At 33.5% G+C, this 11642-nt stretch overlaps 1 protein-coding gene across 1 annotated transcript; it reads left to right on the top strand.

Annotated features, from left to right (window-relative positions):
- The first annotated feature begins 1286 nt into the window (after positions 1 to 1286).
- On the top strand, positions 1287 to 2797 carry LOC112015450 (protein TOO MANY MOUTHS). Its single transcript, XM_024047854.2, has one exon. It carries the CDS (start codon positions 1289 to 1291, stop codon positions 2768 to 2770), a length of 1482 nt encoding a protein of 493 aa, XP_023903622.2. The 5' UTR covers positions 1287 to 1288; the 3' UTR covers positions 2771 to 2797.
- Positions 2798 to 11642: the final 8845 nt, after the last annotated feature.

The following is an 11642-nucleotide window of genomic DNA, read 5'->3' as shown; positions in this document are numbered from 1 at the left end:
GCATGACTCAACTCATACAAAAAATGAAACGTAACAATATGAAAGTAGGGTCAAAATTAAGTATGGTAATTTAGGTGTAGTAATTAGTATATTTAGTTTCCCAATTAAATTCAAAGTTTCAAACACCATTTATATTTCATTGGCTAATGCAACAACGTGTTTGACTTTTAGTGTTTATTTTTTAGACTTCGGGGTTATTTTGGCCATTTTTTAGGTTTCGGAGGTATTTTGGTAATTTTTAGGTTTCTGGGGTATTTTGGTCATTTTTTGGATTTCAAGGGTATTTTGGTCATTTTTAGGTTTCGGTGGTATTTTGGTAATTTTTTTTGGGTTTTAGGGGTATTTTGGTCATTTTTAGGTTTTGGGGGTATTTTGGTCATTTTTAGGTTTCGAGGGTATTTTGGTCATTTTTAGGTTTCGAGGGTATTTTGGTCATTTTTTGGATTTCGGGGGTATTTTGGTCATTTTTTGGATTTCAGGGATATTTTGGTCATTTTTAGGTTTCGGGGGTATTTTGGTCTTTTTTTGGGTTTCGGGGGTATTTTGGTCATTTTTTGAGTTTCAGGGATATTTTGGTCATTTTTTGGGTTTAGGTGTTATTTTGGTTATTTTTTAGGTTGAGGGGGTATTTTGGTAATTTTAGTAGTTTTGGGATTAGGTAATTGGGTACCCAATTAAAACCCAATAAACATTTGTGTTAATTGGGTTTAATTGGGTTAATACCCATTTAACCCAACTAATAATTTGGTGGGTTTAGGTTTATTTTAAGTTGGTGGGTTTGGGTGGGCAAATGGGTTTAGGTTGATTTTGCCACCCCTACTTTTAAGTGATGTTTTGGTTTGATTTTATGTTAAAACTCTCTCTCTCTTTTGTTCGTTTCAAAAATAAAACATCAAAACTTATATTCGACAGACCTTACATTGATACCAACTGCAGAGAAGTTGGCCGTGTGAATGTGATCACATGAAGCAGCTGGGTCTGAATCCATATTCATAGTCTCCTACCCACCGCCTAAACATTGGTACTCTTTTTTCTCGCCCGACATGGGTGAGAGTGAAATTCCCGTGAAACACATTAATGCCTTAAATTCTGTGTATTTATTTCTACTCTTCCTATTCCCGTGAACCCATTATTAGTTCACTTCAATCCATGCACCAACCAAAGATTTTTCTCACTTATCTATCATCACCAACCTGACCCACCCATTAACTTTACCTCACAGCTCGGCCCTCCCCTATAAATTCAACGCCCATATTGCCTCATTCCCCTTATTCTCCACTCTCACAAAATGGCACTCTTTTTCTCACTTCAAAACTTTGTTGCACTACTAGTGCTAGTACTAATTTTCTTGTGTCTATTGCCACTTGCTAGGCCTTTTACTGTTATAATGTCTGATTCCTCTGGCCTAGTTGATGGGCCTCAAAGTGGATACTCCATTAACAAGAACGGGATCCGAACCGACCCCCATGAGCAAGAAGCAGTCTATGACATCATGAGGGCCACCGGCAACAACTGGGCCACTGACATTCCCGACGTGTGTCGTAGCCGATGGCACGGTATTGAGTGCATGCCTGACAAGGACAACATCTACCACATTGTCTCACTTTCCTTCGGGGCCTTATCCGACGACACCGCATTCCCACCTTGCGACCCGACCCGATCCTATATTTCACCATCCATCACTAAACTTCCATACCTTAGGACCTTACTTTTTTATCGTTGTTTAAGTTACATTCCCCAACCAATTCCAGCGTTTTTAGGTAAATTGGGTTCCACACTACAAACTTTAGTACTTAGAGAAAACGGGCATGTGGGTCCCCTACCTAGTGAACTAGGTAATCTCACTCATTTAAGGGTTCTTGATCTTCACAAAAACAATCTCAATGGTTCAATCCCAGTCTCCCTAGGCCAAGTCACCGGTCTAAGGTCTTTAGATTTGAGTGGGAACAAACTAACCGGTTCAATTCCTAGTTTAAACTTCTCAGTTCTGAACATTTTAGACCTTAGCCAAAATCTTTTAACTGGTTCAATTCCACCTAGTCTTGGAACCTGTCATTCCTTAATCAAAATTGATTTTAGCCGTAATCGTCTAAATGGTCCAATCCCCGACTCAATTAGCGGCCTAACAAACCTTATGCTCCTGGATTTAAGCTACAATCGCCTCTCGGGCCCACTTCCTTCACCACTTAGAAGCTTAACTTCTCTCCAAGCATTGAATCTCAAAGGAAATTCAATGGGGTCCAACCCAATTCCTAGTCATTGTTTTGAGGGTTTGAAAGGTCTAATGATTTTAATTTTGTCAAACATGAACCTACATGGTCCAATTCCTGAATCGCTTGGCCGATTAACAAACCTTCGTGTCCTTTATCTTGACAACAATTACTTAAACGGTTCAATTCCTTCGAACTTCCAAGACTTGAAGAATCTTAGCGAGTTAAGACTAAACGATAATCGACTAACTGGTCGAGTTCCTCTTGGGAGAGACATGGTCTGGAGGATGAGAAGTAAGTTGAGGCTTTACAACAATTCAGGACTTTGTTACAATGCCAATAGTGGTTTTGAAGAAGATTTGGATTCATGGTCTCATCCAGGTATTGGTTCATGTGACATGCCCAAGCCTGAGCCAGCAAGAACAGTAAGGCATCTTTCTACCTCTGGCTCTGGACCAAGAACATTTAATGTTTCATCTGATGCAGTTTTTAAATTTTCAGTTTTCGTTAGGTTGCTTCAGCTAACTTCATTTGTTCTGTGTACTTTGACTTTAATGTAATACACAGAAATGTAATAATGTTTTGTGTAATATACTAATAATATTAGTCTTTAGTTGTATCATGAATAAGTTAGAAAAGTAGTTACACTATTTCCACCTCTTCAAGACTTCATCTGACACTGTTTTAAGTATAAAAGAAATCACAGGGAAGATGAATGTGCCAGGAGAGTGGCCTAGCTTCTAGGGGCGGCGGCACGTTGTAGTCAGGGGGTTCAAATGAACCCCCTGCTTCGTATTACTTTTTATTTATCTCTTTAGCTAATATTTATGGATAGAATGAAAAGATAAGAGTGTTTTTTTTTTTTTTTTAAGAATTTCAATTTATAACGTCCGCTCTTGATAATAACTTTTTATCATTAAATTAAGACACCAATTGATTTTTGGTGTAGACAAAAATTAAATTTCAGATCTAGATAAAAGTATTTGTTAATTGTGAATTATCAAGACATATTATTTAACTAACAAAAAATATACATCTTTATTAAAAATTGGGATGGATAAGTAACAAGCATTCCATTGGATAGGCCCTGCTTACTCTAACTTTTTACTTATCTTTGGTTTATTTTTTATTTTTTGCTGAAAAAAAAGCTGGATAACTTTGGTTGCTACGAGAGTGTATGTGACCCAAGTCACTCAGTGAGGAGGCCCAGATAAAGAATAGTTTATAGTTGGGCTTATTACAGTTCACACAAAATGGCCCATAATGGCCTCCAAACTGTTTTATGCATAAATTCAACCAAGCTTTACAAAGTTCAATTCAATAAAGAATGAAAAGGAATAAGAAAAAGGAGATTTGAAAGGCCTAATTTAACACAAGTTGCTTGTTGGAATTTGAATTATGATTACTTTACTAGCATGTAAACACAGTTTGATACCCTGATTGACTTGAAAAGGCCTAAAACTTATTCTTTCTTTCTTTTTTCAATGAATATGAAAGAGCCTTATATTTATTTTACTTTTGCGTAAATAGACTAATGGAAGAAACAACAGTGTTGTTTCCCTTACAATTTAGATTTAAAGGTGTGTCAGTATCATCTCATTTTCATTAGTAACCCCTTAACATCATCATCTAATAAAACAATTTGAAAAAAAATCATGAATTAGGATACATGTTTCCTTTTTTTGTTGCAGACTTGCAGTCAAAATATTCATTTTTTAAGTTGAGGTAATTTATAGTACTAATTTGACTAATAATTTTGAACATAAATTAGTGAAAAACAGGCCATTACAATGTTAATCACTATGTGAACGGTAATATTAATATGTTTGTCTATTATTTTTGTTCTAACACATTGAATCTTGACTTTCTAAAACAATTTTTCTCAATCAAGCTGGACAGTATATTAAAAAAAGAAAAAAAAAAACCAAAAAGGAGTATAGATAAAAATAAAAAATAAAAATAAAAAAGGTATAAACTTATAGTAATCCAGGAAGGGTATTGAAGAGTATATAGTGTGTGCCCTTGGAACTATCAAACAAATTAGAGAAGAGCATCCTTCTAGAACAATCATATTCCAAATGCAACAAAATATAGTAACTTGCATAAAGAATTTAGAACAACCCCATTTGCAGTTTTGTCATATATATAGGGTCTCTCAAAAAAAAAAAAAAAAATAGTCATATAGGGAGGGCACTCCAAAACTATTGGCAATCTAGTCTGGCATCAATGATTAGTAGGCCTACCAACTGAGAAATTTGGATCATAATGCAGTGCATCTCTGGCTACTGCATAAAAGTCGAAATATATAATCATAATAGTTATATCCACACCTTTCACAGTTTTTTTTTTTAAGTAATTGTATATTTGTCCATAGTTTATTCTGTATTTCCATATTTTTTTTTTTTTTTTTTTTTAGGAATCTTCGTTACTTATTTTCAATTGTTTGTGGGGTTCATAAGACCAAATATTTCCAAATTTTCATTATACTGCAAGAAAATCTTAAGACTATTTTTCTTAATGCATGTGGATAATCTTGATTAATCTATTGAGGATCTGTATCTTATTTCGAAACTTTAAAATCGAGACTTGATTTTTGGTATTAGTGTTCATTTACATAAATGTATTGAAATTCTATTAACACAATTGGTCCATGTGGTATATATATATATATATGGACCATTCTAATTAATTTGTTGAGAATACATAAAGGTCACAAAATTTTTGAAATTGAAACTTAATTGTTGGTAGCTGTATTCTTATATATAAATGTATTGGAATTTCCATGGACACAATTGGTCTGTGTCACGTGCACAGATACAGCCAACCAACCAGCCAAAGCTTCTTGGGTTCTTACAAATAATACAGTAATACTATGTAGTTTTTAGCAATTTCTCCATTTTCTTGGGTTCTGTCATTGAACTTTATAGGAATCCAAAAAAATTCCTAACAAGTTGGCATGTTCCGAAATTTTTTTATCCTCTTTCAGCTTAGTTTATTCATTGTTCCAAAATAACAAAAGAGTTTTTTATTGGATAAACACACTATGTTAATCTAACCAGGAAAAAGGTGCATATGATGCAAAGAGATACTGTTTTCAAACTTCTGATAACTCATGTTTGATGTCATACATTCCTGCTCTCATAGATTTATCAATAATTTTGCAACTAAAGATGGAATTATACTAGCTCAGGATATGGGGATCTTCGCACTTGATTGTTGAAATGGTACTTCAGCCTCGGTTTGGATTGCGATGAAAAGAAAAAAAAAATGCACGTCTGCGTTTTTTCTGTGAGTCTCGTGCACTGTTCATGGGACCGACGAATACGGATTTCAGCAAATTTTTCTTTAAAATTGAGTCCCATTGCACTATTTACACATTTAAAAATTATTTTATTACAGTATTTTCAGTTTTTAATTTTTAGTAATAAACGATATTCAAATAGTCTCTTAATTGTTCAAATGCTAAACTCGTTTGGATATATTTATATGGAAATTTTGTACTATAACTATTTAGTAGTTGTGTTTGATTGTTCGTTTTCTAGCAAGAAAACAACTTTTGCTTCATGAGGAAGATTCAAAAACAGAATTCAAAATATTCAAAGTAGGTTGTAATAGAAACAATTGGACCGGTAGATTTGAGGTATTATTTAAGGTCATTTTTAGGTATTATCCAGATCTTAATCAAGTTACAGTAGGTCCCAATAATTTAAGCATTGTGGGACAATATATATTGAACTTTTTAGCAATGATGTCACTTATTTGCAATTAAGGAAAAAAAGGTCCACCAAGTTTGACGGTTTAATCTATAAATACCTACCACAGTACCGTTTAACTTTTTAGAGGATCCACAGTACCTTTTAATTTTTTATTGCTCATCCAGAGTCCAGACATGAATCAATTCTTTTGCTATATTTCCGAGAATGAATAAACACTAGTGCCTTCACGGAGGACTGGAAATCTAATCCCTGGAGTTAAAATTGTTAAACAAAAATTTCATGGGTAGAATTTTTCTATTCTCACAGTTTTTGATAACTTATTTGTCAAATAAAAAGAAAAAAAAATAGAAATTAACTTCTTTTAAAAAAAATTTAATTTTGGGGTTTTAAAAAAAATGATACCAAAAACCAAAAACAAAAAAGCATTTTTCTTTTTACCAAACGGATAACAGTTGAGAATCTCGCTAATAATAATATAAGATAGGGAAACTCTCTCAAAAAAATATTTGAATAAAGAACTAATCAAAATAAACATCAAATCATGTAAGCACATCACCAACCTCAAACAATTGGATTGACTTAAATGTATGAATTAAATGATACAAAAATTAGTTGCATTCAGTTCATCCAAAAAAAAAAAAAAGTTGCATTCAATGAATTTCAGATGTCTACTCCATAAAAAATGTTATTACTCAGTGCTTTTTTTAAGACGTCAAAATAAGTTGTCATTATCAATAGCCTTTTTTCTTTTGAGGTCCATAACCATAAACTCCTCCCCCTCTTTTTTTCTGAAAAAACAGGGTCAATAGAATATGGACACATAAGAACACGTGCATAGTCCCTCAATAAAGGATACTCACTAATCAATAACAACACTTTTTTTTTTCATCAAAAATAAATAAATAAATAAATAGCAACACTTTTTTTTTTCTTTTAAACCACACTACTTCACCCTAAAATTGTAAAATCCAAAATTAGTGTCAAAATCAATAAATTACAGAGTTTGAAACCAGAAGTTGCATCGAAAATTTCATACTCACTCAAGTCGAGTTGCCATTCATCTCACTTGGAAGGGAGTCTATCACAATTCGAAGGTAAGAGGGAGTATGTAAAATTTTTGGCAAAATATTTGACATCTCAAAACTTTTCGTTAATTTGAAGATTGATTTGAAAGGTGAGATAAATCTTAAAATTAAGCGATGGTTGTGATATTGTTTTTTAAAAATTTGTTTAAATATTACAAATAAGCCCCAAGCTCAAAGTAGATAAGTATATTTAACTAAAATCAAACATTGATACCCGGCAACGGAAATCACTTTCTTTGGGATTCTAAAATTAAAAAAATAATAAAAATCAAACCTTGATACACTTGGTAATTTAGTAATTTGGATGCTTGGGCATGTTTGGTACATACATTTAAAAACATGTATTTTGTTGTTTAAAAACATGTGTAAAAATACGTGTGGACAAAAAAGTGCATAAAAATACATGTAATATCGTTTAAAAACTGAAAATGTGTATTTAAGTTGCCATATCAAACAAGACCTTATCTGCCAGATCAGACTATTTTATAAAGGGTAATTTTAAGATAAAATTACCCAATGAAAGACAAAAGACAAAAGAAGAATCTTAAAATTAGATGAATAATAAAAAATTAGTGTAAAAAAAAAAAAAAAAAACTAATTATGCTAATACGAAGGGATAAAGTATGAATGTAAAAGAAAAACAGTATCATGTGGTTGTCCTTATGTACCTTATCGCCACTGGATCTCCTTTCAAGTTGAAGGATTTTATGTTTTTTTTTTTTTTTGAGAAGCAAGGATTTTATGTTTTTGAAAACACATGTTGTGGGCTCACTGCACTTTAACAAACACAACGGAACAAAAATCACCTAAAAAAATCATTCATATTCTTTACATTACCTTTACAGGTAAGTTGTATGTCATGTTCACAGAATTGTTGCTTAAGATTATTTGTTTTGAGTATGTTGTTTAGGTTGATTGATTGTTTTGGAGTCAATCAAAAAAATTGAACACTTTGCAAAATTTTATCAATCAATATTAGTCTTTTGGAAGGTCTAATTTTTCCTTGGGAGGTCTAACTATTTTTTTTTTACTAAAATAGTTACGACACTTCACCATAGCTCTTCGTGGTAGACCGTGGTGTTTGTTGAGACTGAGGTGGTCGTGATGTCGTAGTAGTTACATAGTCTCAAGAAGAGAGCAACTAATTTCTCAGTATAATTTTAATAGTTGGACTATCAGGTACCAACTAATTTCTCAATTAAAATTTTGATTGTTTGATTATCCTTTAATTGTTTAGTAATTTTTGGGTTAGGTAAGTGCCGTAGTTTTCTACCATAAAGTAAGCACAAATTAAAGAAGATTTTCCCAAAAAGCTTTGTGATACTGACATTTTTTAAAAAACACAGAGAGAGAGAGAGAGAGAGAGAGAGAGAGAGAGAGAGAGAGAGAGAGAGAGAGATCGGTTCGTGGGTTCGTGGCGCGAAGGCTCTGGGTCGCCGATGAAGTCAAAGGCTCGTGGGTTAAAGATCGGTTTGTGGGTTCGTAGATCAGGGGGTCAAAGGTTCTGGGTCGAAGATCGGTTTGTGGGTTCGTAGATCGGCGAAGTCGAAGGCGTGATCTGGGCTCTGAGTTCGTGGCGTGATCTGGGCTCTGTGTTCGCCAACGAAGTCGAAGACGTGATCTCTCTCTCTCTCTCTCTCTCTCTCTCTCTCTCTCTCTCTCTTTACGCGTGAGTCCGGAAATGGTTTGAAGTGAAAATTTTGACTGAAACCAATTTCCGGGTCAAAGCCATTAAGGCTGTATTTGTTTTGGCTTCAAATCACTTCCAAAAATGCTTTTTTGTAAATGCGGGTGTTTGGTTGCGCATGGAAAATAAATTTTCTGGAAAATATTTTCAATTGGCCGTGTGTTTGTTTTGGCTTCAAATCACTTCCAGAAATGCTTTTTCGTAAATGTGGGTGTTTGGTTGCGCATGGAAAATAAATTTTCCGGAAAATATTTTCAATTGGCCATGTGTTTTAATGGCTTTGACCCGAAAATTGGTTTCAATCAAAATTTTCTTCAAACCATTTCCGGACTCACGCACAAAGAGAGAGAGAGAGAGAGAGAGAGAGAGAGAGAGAGAGAGAGAGAGAGAGAGAGGGAGAAGAGAGAGCCCAGATCACGCCTTCGACTTCGCCGGCGAACCCAGAGCCCAAATCACGCCACAAACCTAGAGCCCAGATCACACCTTCGACTTCGCCGATCTACGAACCGATCTTCAACTCACCGATCTACAAACCCATGAAGCGATCTTCGACCCACGAGCCTTTGACTTTGCAGGCGACTCAGAGCCTTCGCGCCACGAACCAATCTCTCTCTCTCTCTCTCTCTCTCTCTCTCTCTCTCTCTCTGATTTTGATTTTTTGTGTGATTTTGATCGACCCATGAACCGATCTACGTTTCTATGTGATTTTGATTTTTTACTTTCTCTCTTTGATCTCTAATTTTTTTTTTTGTTGTTGTGATGGTGTGGGTGGTGGTGTTTTGGTAGTTTTCCTGTTGTGTGGTGGTGGGTTTTGTGTGAGTGGGGGTGAAAAATAACATTTTCAGAATGTTACCAAACACATGAAAATATTTTCTAGAACAATTTTCATAATGCAACAAAATACTTGAAAGTATTTTCCTTTCCCGAAAATAGCATTTTCAGAAAATATTTATTTTTTGGAAAATATTTTACATTGAACCAAACACAGCCTAAAACACACAGTCAACTGAAAATATTTTCCGGAAAATTTATTTTCCATGCGCAACCAAACACCCGTATTTACAGAAAAGCATTTCCGGAAGTGATTTGAAGCCAAAACAAACACAACCTTAGTAATTTGAATGCTTAGGGGTTGTTTGGTACATGCACTTAAAAACATGTATTTTGATATTTGAAAACATATGTAGAAATACGCGTTTAAAAACTGAAAACGTGTGTTTAAGTTACCATATCAAACGAGACCTTATCTGCCAGATCAAACTATTTTATAAAGGGGAATTTCAGAATAAAATTACCCAAAGAAAGACAAAAGACAAAAGAAGAATCTTAAAATTAGATGAATAATAAAAAAATTAGTGTAAATAAAATAAAAAATAAAACCTAATTATGCTAATACGAAGGGATAAAGTATGAATATAAAAGAAAAACAGTATCATGTGGTTGTCCGTTGACGTATTTTATCGTTTTTTTTTTTTCTTTGAAGTTGCAAGGATTTTATGTTTTTGAAAACACATGTTGTGGGCTCACTGCACTTTAACAAACACAACGGAACAAAAATCACCTAAAAAAATCATTCATATTCTTTACATTACCTTTACAGGTAAGTTGTATGTCATGTTCACAGAATTGTTGCTTAAGATTATTTGTTTTGAGTATGTTGTTTAGGTTGATTGATTGTTTTGGAGTCAATCAAAAAAATTGAACACTTTGCAAAAAATTTTCAATCAATATTAGTCTTTTGGAAGGTCTAATTTTTCCTTGGGAGGTCTAACTATTTTTTTTTTAACTAAAATAGTTACGACACTTCACCATAGCTCTTCGTGGTAGACCGTGGTGTTTGTTGAGACTGAGGTGGTCGTGATGTCGTAGTAGTTACATAGTCTCAAGAAGAGAGCAACTAATTTCTCAGTATAATTTTAATAGTTGGACTATCAGGTACCAACTAATTTCTCAATTAAAATTTTGATTGTTTGATTATCCTTTAATTGTTTAGTAATTTTTGGGTTAGGTAAGTGCCGTAGTTTTCTACCATAAAGTAAGCACAAATTAAAGAAGATTTTCCCAAAAAGCTTTGTGATACTGACATTTTTTATCCTCATATAATTTGAACATATACACAGCAATACAGTGACAAGAATAACCTTGTCTTTTACTGTTCAGTAAATAACAAGATGTGTTATGGAATTTTGTCTTTTTTTTTTTTTGAGATATGTTGTGCAGAGTCTTTTCAATCCAAGAAAGAGCTGCACAGAAAATTACATAGATAAGGTTAAGACTAAGCAAGCGTCTTACAAAAGCTATGTCCTAATTCAACAATTATACGGATAAGAACATACAAAAAAAAAGAAAAAAAAAAATATATATATATATATATATAGTGGGGACAATTTTTGCTTAAAAGGCCAAGGGCTAGAATATGTTGGACTCTTAGGCAATTTTGTTTCCCACATGGGAAAGAAAGTCTCCTTCTTCATGCATATAAGGATGAACCAATGGTGATAGATACCACTAGTTTGGTCAAAGGCCAAGGGCTAGACCATGTTGGAACCTTAGCATTTTGTTGTCTCAAAGTAGATACATTTGCTGTAAATGTACCAAATTTGTAGATGTCTATTTGGAGATGGTGGGCATAGGAATTAAATGATGATATCTTACATTACTTAGTTAGTGCAACTTATTTTTGACTTGGAAAGTCATATTTATTGTGTTTAAATTAATGTGTGCATTTGGATTGGATGGAAAATTAAAATTATTTTACTATTCAACTTATTTTTGCTATTATTTACAGGCTCTACTATACTTTTTGTTACTATTTATGGGCTATTTTGTATTATTTATGGGTCCTACTATTCATGGTCCTACTATACTTTTGGTACTATTTATGAGCTATTTTGTACTATTTAACTAACTTTTACATTTATTTACATACTTTCAGCAATAAGTT

The sequence above is a fragment of the Quercus suber genome, unplaced genomic scaffold (assembly GCF_002906115.3).
Source record: "Quercus suber isolate HL8 unplaced genomic scaffold, Cork oak 2.0 scaffold_83, whole genome shotgun sequence".
Taxonomy (NCBI): Eukaryota; Viridiplantae; Streptophyta; class Magnoliopsida; order Fagales; family Fagaceae; genus Quercus; species Quercus suber.
Note: the sequence above shows the minus strand (reverse complement) of the source record. Positions and strands in the feature narration are given on the sequence as shown.